The 14968-nt window shown below is 44.5% G+C and overlaps 1 protein-coding gene across 1 annotated transcript in view; it reads right to left on the bottom strand.

Moving 5' to 3' along the window:
- Positions 1-14350, bottom strand: part of VOPP1 (VOPP1 WW domain binding protein) — a 110813-nt gene extending 96463 nt beyond the window's left edge. Inside the window, exon 1 of the mRNA XM_086697060.1 lies at positions 14069-14350. Within this exon, the coding sequence (XP_086553186.1) occupies positions 14069-14122 (54 nt within the window). The 5' untranslated portion in view covers positions 14123-14350. The remainder of the gene's footprint in view (positions 1-14068) is intronic.
- Between the last annotated feature and the right edge of the window lie 618 nt (positions 14351-14968).

Here is a 14968-nt window from a genome sequence, read left to right as displayed (position 1 = left end):
AATAAACAAAATTGATAAACCTCCAGCCAGGCTTCTCAAAAAGAAAAGGGACATGACCCAAATAGATAAAATCATGAATGAAAATGGAATTATGACAACCAATCCCTCAGAGATACAAGCAATTATCAGAGAATACTATGAAAAATTATATGCCAACACACTGGACAACCTGGAAGAAATGGACAAATTCCTAAACACCCACACGCTTCCAAAACTCAATCAGGAGGAAATAGAAAGCTTGAGCAGACCTATAACCAGTGAAGAAATTGAATCAGTCATCAAAAATCTCCCAACAAATAAGAGTCCAGGACCAGATGGATTCCCAGGGGAGTTCTACCAGACGTTTAAAGCAGAGATAATACCTATCCTTCTCAAGCTATTCCAAGAAATAGAAAGGGAAGGAAAACTTCCAGACTCATTCTATGAAGCCAGTATTACTTTGATTCCTAAACCAGACAGAGACCCAGTAAAAAAAGAGAACTACAGGCCAATATCCCTGATGAATATGGATGCAAAAATTCTCAATAAGATACTAGCAAATCGAACTCAACAGCATATAAAAAGAATTATTCACCATGATCAAGTGGGATTCATTCCTGGGATGCAGGGCTGGTTCAACATTCGCAAATCAATCAATGTGATACATCACATTAATAAAAGAAAAGATAAGAACCATATGATCCTGTCAATCGATGCAGAAAAGGCCTTTGACAAAATTCAGCACCTTTTCTTAAAAAAACCCTCGAGAAAGTCGGGATAGAAGGAACATACTTAAAGATCATAAAAGCCATTTATGAAAAGCCCACAGCTAACATCATCCTCAATGGGTAAAAACTGAGAGCTTTTTCCCTGAGATCAGGAACACGACAGGGATGTCCACTCTCACCGCTGTTGTTTAACATAGGGTTGGAAGTTCTAGCATCAGCAATCAGACAACAAAAGGAAATCAAAGGCATCCAAATTGGCAAAGATGAAGTGAAGCTTTCACTTTTTGCAGATGACATGATATTATATATACATGTATATATTATACATATTATACATGATATGGAAAATCCGATAGATTCCACCAAAAGTCTGCTAGAACTGATACATGAATTCAGCAAAGTTGCAGGATACAAAATCAATGTACAGAAATCAGTTGCATTCTTATACACTAATAATGAAGCAATAGAAAGACAAATAAAGAAACTGATCCCATTCACAATTGCACCAAGAAGCATAAAATACCTAGGAATAAATCTAACCAAAGATGTAAAAGATCTGTATGCTGAAAACTATAGAAAGCTCATGAAGGAAATTGAAGAAGATATAAAGAAATGGAAAAACATTCCGTGCTCATGGATTGGAAGAATAAATATTGTCAAAATGTCAATAGTACCCAAAGCTATCTACACATTCAATGCAATCCCAATCAACATTGCACCAGCATTCTTCTCAAAACTAGAACAAGCAATCCTAAAATTTGTCTGGAACCAGAAAAGACCCCGAATAGCCAAAGTAATCTTGAAGAAGAAGACCAAAGCAGGAGGCACCACAATCCCAGACTTTAGCCTCTACTACAAAGCTGTAATCATCAAGACAGCATGGTATTGGCACAAAAACAGACACATAGACCAATGGAATAAAATAGAAACCCCAGAACTAGACCCACAAACGTATGGACAACTAATCTTTGACAAAGCAGGAAAGAATATCCTGGAAAAAAGACAGTCTCTTTAACAAATGGTGCTGGGAGAACTGGACAGCAACATGCAGAAGTTTGAAACTAGACCACTTTCTCACACCAATCACAAAAATAAACTCAAAATGGATGAAGGACCTGAATGTGAGACAGGAAACCATCAAAACCCTAGAGGAGAAAGCAGGAAACAACCTCTCTGACCTCAGCCGTAGCAATTTCTTACTTGACACATCCTCAAAGGCAAGGGAATTAAAAGCAAAAATGAACTACTGGGACCTTATGAAGATAAAAAGCTTCTGCATAGCAAAGGAAACAAGCAACAAAACTGAAAGGCAACCAACAGAATGGGAAAAGATATTTGCAACTGACATATCGGACAAAGGGCTAGTATCCAAAATCTCTAAAGAGCTCACCAAACTCCACACCAGAAAAACAAATAACCCAGTGAAGAAATGGGCAGAAAACATGAATAGACACTTCTCTAAAGAAGACATCAGGATGGCCAACAGGCACATGAAAAGATGCTCAATGTCGCTCCTCATCAGGGAAATACAAATCCAAATCACACTCAGATATCACCTCACACCAGACAGAGTGGCCAAAATGAACAAATCAGGAGACTATAGATGCTGGAGAGGATGTGGAGAAACGGGAACCCTCTTGCACTGTTGGTGGGAATGCAAACTGCTGCAGCCACTCTGGAAAACAGTGTGGAGGTTCCTCAAAAAATTAAAAATAGACCTACCCTATGACCCAGCAATACCACTGCTAGGAATTTACCCAAGGTATACAGGAGTACTGATGCATAGGGGCACTTGTACCCCAATGTTTACAGCAGCACTCTCAACAATCGCCAAATTATGGAAAGAGCCTAAATGTCCATCAACTGATGAATGGATAAAGAAATTGTGGTTTATATACACAATGGAGTACTACGTGGCAATGAGAAAGAATGAAATACGGCCCTTTGTAGCAACATGGATGGAACTGGAGAGTGTTATGCTAAGTGAAGTAAGCCATACAAAGAAAGACAGATACCATATGGTTTCACTCTTCTGTGGATCCTGAGAAACTTAACAGAAACCCATGGGGGAGGGGAAGGAAAAAAAAAAGAGGTTAGAGTGGGAGAGAGCCAAAGCATAAGAGACTGTTGAGAACTGAGAACAAACTAAGGGTTGATGGGGGGGTGGGAGGGAGGAGAGGGTGGGTGATGGGTATTGAGGAGGGCACCTTTTGGGATGAGCACTGGGTGTTGTATGGAAACCAATTTGACAATAAACTTCATATATTGAAAAATAAAATAAAATAAAATACCAAAAAAAAAAAAAGTGGTTTGGAAATGTAAAAAAAAAAAAAAAAAAAAAAATCAAAAAATCACAAAGGAAGACCACAAGAAAGGAAGAAAGGAATGAAGAAACTATGAAAAAATTTAGAAACAATGAACATGATGGCAAGAGAAAGTTCTTATCAATAACAACTTTAAATGTGAATGGACTAAATTCTCCAAATAAAAAAAAAAGCACAGAGTGGCTGAATATATTAAAAAAAAAAAAAAAAAAAAGACCCAACTATATGCTTCATACAAGAGACTCACTTCAGCTTTGAAGGCACACATAGGTTCAAAGTAAAGGGATGGAAAAAGATATTCCATGCAAATGGTAACCAAAAGAGAGCAGGACTGGCTATGCTCATATATATATATATGCTTATATCAGACAAATTATACTTTCTTTCTACACTATACTATACTTTCTATACTATACTTTCTCAAATGAGAAAGAAAGTCATCAAATAATGATAAAGGGTCAATTCAATGTATAACAGTTATAAATATACTAGCACCCACATCAAAACATGTAAATGTATAAAGAAAACATTGACAGATCTGAAGGAGAAAAATATATGGCATACAATAATACTAGGCGACTCCACTCCATAATATATAGATCACACAGAGGGTATCCATAAAGAAACAGCAGAAGTGAACAACACTATAGACCAAATGGACCTAACAGGCATAGATAGAAGTTCCCACCAGCAGCAGAATAGACATTCTTCTCAAGTGCACATGGAACATTTTGCAAGATAGATTCATGTTCACGACACAAGCTTCAAGAAATTCAAGCAAATAAAAATAATTCCAGGGTTAGACTTAAATGGAAGACCTGAAACTGCAAAATTCCTAGAAGAAAACATAGGGGGAAAGCTCCTTTTTACTGGTCTTGGCAAAGATTTTTTTTTTAATTTTTTTAACGTTTATTTATTTTTGAGACAGAGAGAGACAGAACATGAACGGGGGAGGGTCAGAGAGAGGGAGACACAGAATCTGAAACAGGCTCCAGGCTCCGAGCTGTCAGCACAGAGCCCGACGCGGGGCTTGAACTCACGGACCGTGAGATCATGACCTGAGCTGAAGTCGGCCGCTCAACCGACTGAGCCACCCAGGCGCCCCGGCAAAGATTTTTTTTAATATGACACCAAGAGAAGAGCACAGGCAACAAAAGCAAAAGTAAACAAGGGGGACTATGTCTAACTAAAAACAAAAACAAAAACAAAAACAAAACTTCTGTGCAGCAAAGGAAACAATAACCTGAAAAGGCAACCTATGGGATGGCAGAAAATAGTTGCAAACCATATTATCTGATAAGAGGTTAATAGGTAAAATATACAAGGAAATCATACAATTCAATAGCAATGAAGCAAGTAACCCAATTGAAACATAGGCAAAGTACCTGAATAGATATTTTTCCAAAGAAGACATACTAATGGCCAACAGGTAAATGAAAAAAGGCTCAATATCACTAATCTTCAGGGAAAGGCAAATCAAAACCACAATGAGATGTCATCTTAAACCTGTTAGGATGGCTAGTATCAAAAAACACAATAGATAACAACTGTTGGCAAGTATGTGAAGTAAAGGGAGCTGCGGGGTGCCTGCATGGCTCAGTCGGTTAGGCGTCTGACTTTGGCTCAAGTCATGATCTCACAGTCCTGTGGGTTCGAGCCCCATGTTGGGCTCTGTGCTGACAGCTCGGAGCCTGGAGCTTGCTTCGGATTCTGTGTCTCTCTCTCTCTGACTCTTCCCAGCTCATGTTCTCTCTCTCTCTCTCTCAAAAACAAAAACAAAACAAAACAAAACAAAAAAAACAAAAACTTAAAAAAAAAGAGAATGGCTGTACACTCTTGGTGGGAATATAAATTGGTACACCCATTAGGGAAAATGCTAGGGAGCTTCCTCAAAACTTTAAAAAAGAGAACTGCTATGTGATCCAGTGATCTCGCTTCTGGGTATATATCCAAAAGAAATAAAATCACTGTTTTGGAAAGATGTCTGAACCCTCATGTTCATTGCAGCATTACTCACAATAGCTAAGGAAACAACCAAAGTGTCAATGCATGAATGTATCTTTGCAAAGTTATATGGAAAAAATATAACATTATCCCTGCTTTAAAAAGAAAGGCATTCGGCCATTTTCACAACATGAATGAACCTGGAGAACAGTATATTAATTGAAATAAGCCAGACACGTGAAAAAATATGACAGTATTCCATTTATATATGGAATCTTAAAAAATCAAACTCATGAAACCAGAGAATAGAACAGTAGTCATCAAGATGGGAGAAGAGGAACATGAGGAAATATTATTCAAAGGGTACAAATATTCAGGGCAGGATGAATAAGGTCTGGACGGCCACGGTACAGCATGGTGACTACAGTTAATGAAACCGTATTGTAGACATGAAATTTGCTGAGAGAGTTGATCTGAAGTGTTCTCACCACACATACATAAAGGATAATTATGTGAGGTGACTGATACGTTAATTAGCTTGACGGTAGTAATGTTGTCACAATGCATACATATATCGAAATATCACATCATACACCTTAAACACATAAAACTTATTTGGCAAGTGTACCTTAGTAAAGCTGGAAACAAAAGGGAATAAAGAAAAGAGAGATAAAGAAAAGAGAATAAAGATAAAACTTACAAGTATCAGTTTTAAGAACCAGTTTTTGACACATACTAAGCAAACTAGTAACTGCTAGTTATCACATCATCACCAGCATCTTATCTATTTGTCTATTTATTTTTATTTTCAAGTTTTTATTTAAATTCCAGTTGGTTAACATACAGTGTAATCTTAGTTGCAAGAGTACACTTCAGTGATTCATCACTTACATATAACACCTAATGCTCATCAAAACAAGTGCCCTCCTTAATGCCCATCACCCATCTAACCCATGCTCCCATTCAACTCCCCTCCAGCAGCCCTCACTTTGTTCTCTATAAGTAAGGAGGCTGTTCCATGGTTTGCCCTCTTTCTTCCATGTGTTCATCTGTTTTGTTTCTTAAATTCCACATGAGTGAAATCATATGGGATTTGTCTTTGACTTATTTTGCTTAGCATAATACATTCTAATTCCATCCACTTCATTGCAAATGGCAAGATTTCACTTTTCTTGATGGCTGAGTAATATTCCATTGTATCTGTCTGTGCATATGTGTATGTGTTTGTGTGTATGTACATAGATATACATCCGTATCTTCTTTACCCATTCATGAATCAATGGACTTGTGGGCTCTTTCCGTAATTAAGCTATTATTCATAATGCACCCCAGTGTTAATAGCAGCATTATGAATTAGAATTAGAAAACAGTGGAGATTCTATAACACATGGTCATGTCATCATCTGCTAACATCCATATGTTCATTTCCCCTCAAAATCCATAGATTGGAATCCTAATGCCTGATGTGATGGTATTAGCGGGTGGGGCCTCTGGAAGGTGATTAGATAACAAGGCCTCATGAATGGGATTAGTGCTCTTATAAAAGAGACGCCACAGAGACCCCTTGCTCCTTCTACCAAGTGAGAACACAGCCAGAAGGTGTTTGGCTATGAATCAGGAAGATGGCCCTCATAGGACTCAACCATGCTGGGGCCTTGATCTTAGACTTCCCGGCCTTCAGAGACATAAGAAAGAAATTTCTGTGTTCAATTTTGTTAGAGCAGGCCAAATGGACTGAGACACCACCCAAACAGATGTTGACAAGTTTAACAAGATGAGATAAAGAATGTTAATGTGAGTTGAATTACAATAAATATATAGACCTCAATTTCAGTCTTAAAAAATATAAATTATAGTATACATCTCCACAACTGTTGTGAGGACTTGTGGGTTATCAGGAGCCCTTGTCAAAAAGATTTCAATGTCACTGAAAACTCAATGTGAATCTCTTGGCTTATCTTATCTGCATATGACAAGGTCCACAGGAGGGTTCTGATAGAGCCAGTCAGATCACGCCTATAGAACAGAGTGTCCTGAACGTTCAAATAAGACATAATGGGAAGACATAGGAGGCAAGCCAAAGGCTTCATGGCAAAATATACTTACCACTGAACTCATTCTTTCTTAGCAGTGCACCAACAACCCAGCCCACTTAACTAAAGCAGCTCTGGAATCAATCTTTGATGACAGGATCATAGGAAAGTACAACACAAATACCACACAAATGGACAGCAAAATGATCTCGCAGATCTCACAAAGATGCAGTACCTAATGAAGCCTATGAAAGGGACAAAGAATCTGGCAGTTTAGCCACAATAATGACCCAACAGATGCTCAAAGGAGAATGGTAGGAATAAAAAACACCAAGAGAAGCTAGAAGTGTACGTTGTGGGTGGAGGGTTGGTTACTAGAGCAAATAATTTTGGAAAAAAAAAAAAAAAAGAAAAAAATTTACTATGATCATTCCTCTGACTTTCAATGTCAAGTGAAGACTTGAATATTATTCATCACATATTTTTTGTCACAAAAATTAATCTCTTCCCCCACCCCTAAAATTCTAAAATTGTAAAAAATTCTAAAATTCTAAAAATGAATACTTAGATAAAATTCACTTATTTTAATTTTTTTTTTTTTATTTTAGAGAGAAAGAGATTGCACAAGCAAGGGAGAGGGGAAGAGGGAAAGACAGAGAGAATCTTAAGCAGGCTCCATGTGGAGCCTGAGGCAGGGCTCGATCTCAGAACCCTGGGATCCTGACCTGAGCCAAAATCAAGAGTCAGATGCTCAACTGACTGAGTCACCCAAGCGCCCCTAACTTATTTTTATAATTTGGGCTTTGTTTTTCCCTCACTATTAACTACAAAATTCTGGTCCTTAAGTGGATTTACTTTGGGGGCACCTGGCTGTATCAGTCAGTTAAGTATCGGACTTCGGTTCAGGTCATGATCTCACGGTCCGTTGAGTTCGCGCCCTGCATCAGGCTCTGTGCTGACAGCTCGGAGCCTGCAGCCTTCTTTGGATTCCTGTCTCTCTCTTCTCTCTGCTCCTCCCCTGCTCATGCTCCATCTCTGTCTCTCTCTCAAAAATAAACATTATTATTTTTTTAAAAAAACACTGGATTTACTTTGAGTGGACTTTTCCTAGGACCAACTATTTTCACAGTTTGACAGACTTTTCAAAGGGCAGCTGTGAGGACCATGAGAGGACTCAAAAGCACATCCTTGGAGAAATGACAGAAGGAAATGAACCTTGAGAAGAACACACTGGGGACTATAATAAGCTGTGTTCAAATGCTGAGGGGCTGACATTGTGATTCTATTTCTTCTGAAAAGCCCAAGAATGCAGAACTAGAGCCAGGTTAAAAATAATGTAGACATTTCTCCTCAATATAACAGAAAACTTTAACAATTAAGTTGCCCAAAAAGTGGATGCATTGTTTCCATTACTGCAGGTGTCCAAATAGGTTACAGCTAAGGAAGTACAGGTTAGTACAGCACTCCACGCTTCAGAGTCCACAGCTAATCAATGATCTTCCGCTCTCCTACCTTACACCTATTCAGTTCCTTCACCCAAGGTCATTACTCAAGGATCTATTAACTCATTCAAATATTTACTGAGTCCTACTCTGTGGCAGGTACTATTCTAGGAGCTAGAGATATTTCAGTCAACAAAATGGAGAAAACCTTTGCCCCTCTAAAGTTAATTGCATCAGATTCTGAAAGTAACAGATACACAGGAAGGAGGGAATTGGTCTGAGCAAGGGGTCTGGGAGGAGAATGGGTTGGAATTTTACATAGGGTGATCAAGATAGGCTTCCTGAAGGGTGGCATTTGAGAGGCCTCATCAACAGGAGATGATTAACGTGAATTCTAGAAACATTACTTGTCATCCCATGGCTAGATAATCAAGTGACCACTAGCCCAATCAATAGACTTCTAGAGTCACTTCCCCCCAGCTGGCCTTATAGCTGCGCACAAGCCAAAAGAAAGCAAGGGCCAGTTAGAGCCCCAAGTCTGGTCCCAAGGCCCCTGGCCCTCCTCACATACCTGGAGACAGGTTTTCCCTGCTTCAGAACAAGGCCTTACCACTAGGTTCAACTGCCATCCACCAGCTCCCAGCCACCTATGGAGCTTCCAGCGATAACAAACTCCCTACAGTCCTCTTTTTCATTGAAATCCCATGTTGCCCGGATTGCCACTCTACAGAGTGGCCAGTTGCCACTCTACAGAGTGGGAGGGCTGAAAAGGTTTATTTCAGAGAATTGGCATCCAAGGGCTGCCACAATTGTTGGCATCCCAGGGCACAAGAAGTATTTGGCAAAAAAACAAAAACACACTTAAACATGACTTGGTTCTAATTTCTAGACTCCCAGACATCAAAATACACAGAACTTTAGGAAACTACTTAGTAATCCTCTTATTTTCCTTAGTTTCAAAAAACAACATTCACTTTCCAACACTCTCTGGAAGTTTCAAGCCTAAGAAGGGTTGTCCTTTTGTGGGAACAACTTTCAGACACATGGGAGCCTCACTTAAAGGTTTCCAGTTTGGGATCCAGGGCAGAATTAGAAAGATACTCCCTTAAGGAAAGTAACCCAGTAGTTGGGGCGCCTGGATAGCTCTGTTGGTTAAGCCAGCCTCTGACTTCAGCTCAGGTCATGACCTCATGGTTCGTGGGTTCAAGCCCCCTGTCAGGCTCTGTGCTAACATCTCAGAGCCTGGAGCCTGCTTCAGATGCTGTGTGTCTATCTCTCCATCTCTGGCCCTCCCCCACTGGCTTTCTCTCTCTTCCTGTCTCTCACTCTCTCTCCCAAAAATGAACATTAAAAAAACAGCTAACAGGGCAGAGCCTGCTTGGGATTCTCTATCTCCCTCTCTCTCTGCACTAACCCTGCTCACAGGCACACACATTCTCTCTCTCTCTCTCTCTCTCTCTCTCTCTCTCTCTCAAAACAAATAAAAAAGCCTAAAATAATAATAATAATAATAATAATAATATAACCCAGTAGAGTTCATTACTCATCCAGTGAATGAATGGATGTGACAGAATGCCTAGCACCTACCCTGGGGAAAGTTATATTAATTTTTCTTTTTAATTTTCTTAAATGTTTATTAATTTTTGAGAGAGAGACAGAGAGAGAGAGAGAGAGAGAGAGAGAGAGAAACCCAGTGGAGGAGGGGCAGAGAGGGAGAGAGACACACACAGAATCTGAGAGCAGACTCCAGGTTCTGAGCTGTCGGCACAGAGCCCAGCGCAGGGCTGGAAATCAGGAACCACGAGATCATGACCTGAGCCCAAGTCGGAAGCTGAACCCACTGAGCCACCCAGGCGCCCCGGGAAGTTTCCATTCAGGAGTCCACTCCATCCATCCACGCCCATTTCCGCAAGGTCAGAGCCCTTACGACACATACCAACGGGAAGGATGCTATACAAGTGTCCACAACCTGTCCTCTGTCTTCCAAAGAGGCTGCCCTGACAATATCTAGAAAAGAGGGCTCTCTGATCAAAAGCCCCACGGATAAAGGTCATGACTGCCTACCCTTAGGGCCTGATGACTCCCCAGGTTCCCCTTGCAGCGCACTTTGTCCCATTGGAAACGTGGTGGCTTTGGGTTCCAAGGTGCCCTGCAGCTGAGTGCAGGCCACCGGGAACGACCTCACCACAGCTACCTACCCTACCTACCAGGAGACAGCTTCGCACCCTTCACCCTTCCTGCAGGCACTGTGCTCAGGGTCTCGGACCAGCCAGGGTGCAGGACACAAGCAGAGAACGTTAGCATTTGAGGACGCAGAAACGACTTTGGGGTTCCCATACTGGGGGACCACGTTCACGACCTGGGCGCCTGCGACGTTGGCGACTGGCACACGGGGCGACGGGGAGTGTGGACCGCGTGAAATGAGGGCCCTCAGCCGCTTCTTGTGCAATTCAGAGGGGGAACTCTGAGTTCACCCCAAAGCAAAGGTCACTTCAGTCACCAGCTCCCAAGAAGCCTCCCTGCGGAAGGAATGGTGCCATCAACAGCCTGTTCCTCCTTCCAGCCCTGCCTGGGTTTCAGGGGCACCACAGCACCGGGGGGGGGGGGGGGTGTCCTAGGAAGGTCCCGCTGACCCATGCCCCCCGCTGTGCCGCCACACTCACTAAGAGCCCCACATGTCACTCTCCAAAGTCTCTCAGGCTGGATGTGAAATCATAGGGTTCCCCACAGAAAGCGTGACTCAGTCCCTAGAGCCTATTTTGCTGGATTCACTGCTTCAGGGGACACTCACGTCTCCAAACCCACCTCTGCTCTCAGGACATGCACGCTACGTGCAAATGCTTTCCCTGCCTCTCAACAGGCAGCAGTGGGAAAGCCAGCGGTGCAGCACGCTCACGTGGAGCCCGACTGCCTGGCTTCATGCCTCGAGTCCTCCCGTTTCACAGCAGTGACCCCAGGCACACATTCTTTCACATCTTCCATTGGAAATACTAATGGGGACGAGAGTCCTTGCCGAGGTACTCTGTGTCAACAGCCAAGATCTCTAAAGTGCTCAGAACAGTGCCTGGAACAGGCTAAGCCCTCTACCAAGGTGGGGTAAGACCAAGGAAAACAAACACGCATAGGCAGTCCTCTCGTGGCCAGCACCTAAGGGAACTGCTGGGGATGGTGAGGCAGGGGAGGTATCCCGTCCTTCCCCAGACAGTGTCCGGCTCCCCCTCCCTACTCAGGACTTCCCGCTGGTAAAAAGAAAACCTCCCTGCCTGATTCTGGGTGGTGCCGGCTAGGAACAGAGTGCCAGAACAGAGTGCTGCAGGGAGGGCCACAATGGAAGAACCACCTTATCCCAGGGGGTGCAGGATTCACTGCTCCACAAGTACCATGAAACCAGTGCAAGCAGAACAAAGAAACAAAGGCCACGAACCAGGCCAGGGTGCAGTGGACTGTGAGAGGCTGCCAAAGATCTCCCTGGATACTTTGATGTGCTTCAGGTCAAGAGACTCTGCCTCCTCACATATATGGCAACCGGGACAGCACGTTTATGGAGGCGGTTCAAGACTTGAAAAGCATCAAAGGTACTCTGACAACAACCAATTTTAGATGAAATTCAGGGCAACTAATTTAAGAAGAAAATGTCTCAGATATCTAGCTCATGTATCAAATTCCATGAAATGGGTTGTGCAAAATATAATAATAATGGTAATAATGAAAATAATGATATTAAAGATAATAATAATCTCCTTAATTCCTGACAGAGACAACTCACCCCCTGGGGACAAAATAGATGCTTAGGAGCCTCAGCTGCTGAAAGTGGCCTACACCACACCATCTTACTGAAAACATAAAGTACCAGTCAGATTGATATGTAAGTTTGGGAAAGCCTCAGTTCTTAGACTTTTGCTTTCAGTAAGGTCACGGTGCTGCCTTCAGGATGTTTTCAGCCTTTGAGACAGGATTGGAAAACTCTGTTGAAATGAGAAATTCCAATGCAAGAAAACAGTGCCTTTGGAAAGAACTGGGTCCCTAACACGGTCAGGACTCCATACAGGACATGGCACCGCAGACACTTACACAGTGTAACGCACTGTAAGTGTAACGCACAAACACAAACCCCAACAACCTGACAGAGGTAGAACCCATGCAATGAAAGAGCGTTTGCTCAAGACCTCATTTCCAAAGGAGGCTGAGAGACGAGCACTGCCTGCTCAAGTACACACGCACTGGCTTCTAGGGACCTGGTGGGCTCTGAGTCACTTCTCCCTCGTGCTGCCTGGTGAGTCCCAGAGGAGATGTGATTCCTAAGGTCTGAAACTCTTGAAACACGGAACGAATGCAAGACAGGAGGTGCTCTATGGAACCGTGAAGCACCACGCCCCACGGATAGGAAGAACAAAACTCACAAGTCTGCCTGGAACAAGGAGCTTTTCCATCCACCTTCCTCGCCAGAGTGCAAAGAAGACGTTCCCACCCAACATTTCCCAAAAAGATGACTTTGAACTCCATCCACAACACCCAGTTCTCTTCAACACACATCTCCAAGTAGGAAAGAGTCTGGACCACCCTCTAAAACACAGAAGCGCCACTTATTCCTGGCCCATTTGCTCAGAGTTCATTGATTGAATGCAAATTGCCTTCAGAAATGAAGAGCTCAACAGGGAGTTGCACTTCCCCTAATCCAGACTCCTACCCCAGAGTCCCATTGACTCCCAAGATAGAGGACCCCCTTTCGCCAAAAGCGGGGTGGGATCTCCCCCTCCCCATCAGAGGGTGCAACAGGGAGTGCTAATGGGGACTCCCACCAGGGGCGGGGCGGGGCGGGACTGGGCGGGGCAGGGCAGCGGGTGTGGAGGGGGGAGGCAGGAGGCCTGTGTTCACTTGCTGCTTCCACTCTCAACCCTTTCAACACAGTCCCTGGCTGGCCTCCAGCAACTCAGGCCCACCACCCTGACTCTCCCTGGAATGTTTCTCTGGAATCTGAGGTCCCTGTGCTTCATTTTCACAGGCAGGAATGTTTCCTCCTGCTCTTGGCTGCGACGTCCCTGGCCCTGCCTTGACGTTTTCCCACAACTGCAGGTCTGCATGTTCGCACCTCCACCCTCCAACCCACTGCACACAGCGGGCCTGACTCTGCGCCTGCGCAGCTCCTGGACCACCGCCCCCCCCCCCCCCCCCCCCCGCTGGAGCCTAACCCCCCACTGGATCTGGGGCCCTCCTCCTGGAGGGAAAGGGCAGGGTGGGATGGCTACAATGCATAAAGGTCACTCCTGAGTCCTCCAGACCACCAGAGAAAGGAGAGCAACAAGAACCCCTGAGCACAAGGGAGGGGAGGTGGGGTAGGGCAGGCGGGGTCGGGTGGGAATGGAAGGGGAAGACAGAGAGGGGCAGGCGGAAACCCTGATGGGACCTTGTTACCAGGATCCCTACATACTCAGCCCTGGGACTTATGAAGGTACTGGAGGGAGGCTGTGGTTCTCAGCCCCTGGACCTTTAGGGTTCTCACAGATGGTCTTCTGGGGCATCTGGGCATCGCACCGCGCTCAGCCCCTGGCAGTGGTTGCGCTCCACGAGCCAATCCAAGAGGTGCCCCCGTGTAGCGCGGCCCCCACCTCAGCCCCTACCTCCAGGAGCAGCCCGAGCAGCAGGGCCGCCACCCTCCGGGGCTGGCGGCTCATGGCTCCGAGTCCTCTCTGGGTGTGTCCCGCTACCAGGTCGCAGGCGCCAGTCAGCAGCACGTCCCCCGTGAGATGGTCAAGAGGGCAGGGAGGGCGTTAGTTCCCAGCAGGCCCGGGTGGGGGGAGGTGGGGTCTCCGTGCGGCTTGAGGTCGCAGAACCAGTACGGGGAGCACTTACAGCTCAGCCCTCTCTGCGCTCCGCCCCCGGCCTGGAAGCAACCGCGCCCGCGTGCGCGCGCCCGCGCGCGCGCGAGCACGCTCCTGACACGCCCTCTTTGGCAAGCACTCCTAGGCACAGGGATCCAAGCACAGGCAGGGGACACAGCTTTAGCCTGGAGACTGCATCAGGTTCTGTGTCTCCCTCTCTCTATGCCCCTCCCCCATTCGCGTTCTGTCTGTCTCTCTCAAAAATAAATAAACATTAAGAAAAATTAAAAACAAAAAAGGTGAAACTTTGCGATGCTTTCCTCCTAGCCTGGTATCTCTCCTGTGTGTCCTCTACCTGGTTCTAGATGATGGCTGGTTGCTTCCAGGAATTGGTAATAGGGTAAGGGCTGGCTGGCCAGGCTGTTTCCCCGAGGAAAGACCATGAGAGCGCACAAATTTCTGAAAAAGTAACAAGGTGAAGACAACTCTAGTACAAAAACTCTCAAGGAGGATGTGACTGGCAGTTGCAAGAAATTCTCTGATCTGTTGTTTGGGACAGGACTAGACATGCCCCAGGCCTACTCAGCTGCCCCTGATGAGGGAAGATCCCAGAACCTGGGCTTTTGGGTTGTCACAGGAAGCAAATACACGAGCGACTGGGCTCGACCTGGAGTCCCCCGTGCAAAGCTCATCTCTCCT

This window comes from Puma concolor, chromosome A2, assembly GCF_028749965.1.
Source record: "Puma concolor isolate L17-30 chromosome A2, mPumCon1.1.hap2, whole genome shotgun sequence".
Lineage (NCBI taxonomy): Eukaryota > Metazoa > Chordata > Mammalia > Carnivora > Felidae > Puma > Puma concolor.
This window is presented reverse-complemented; position numbering and strand designations above follow the sequence as displayed.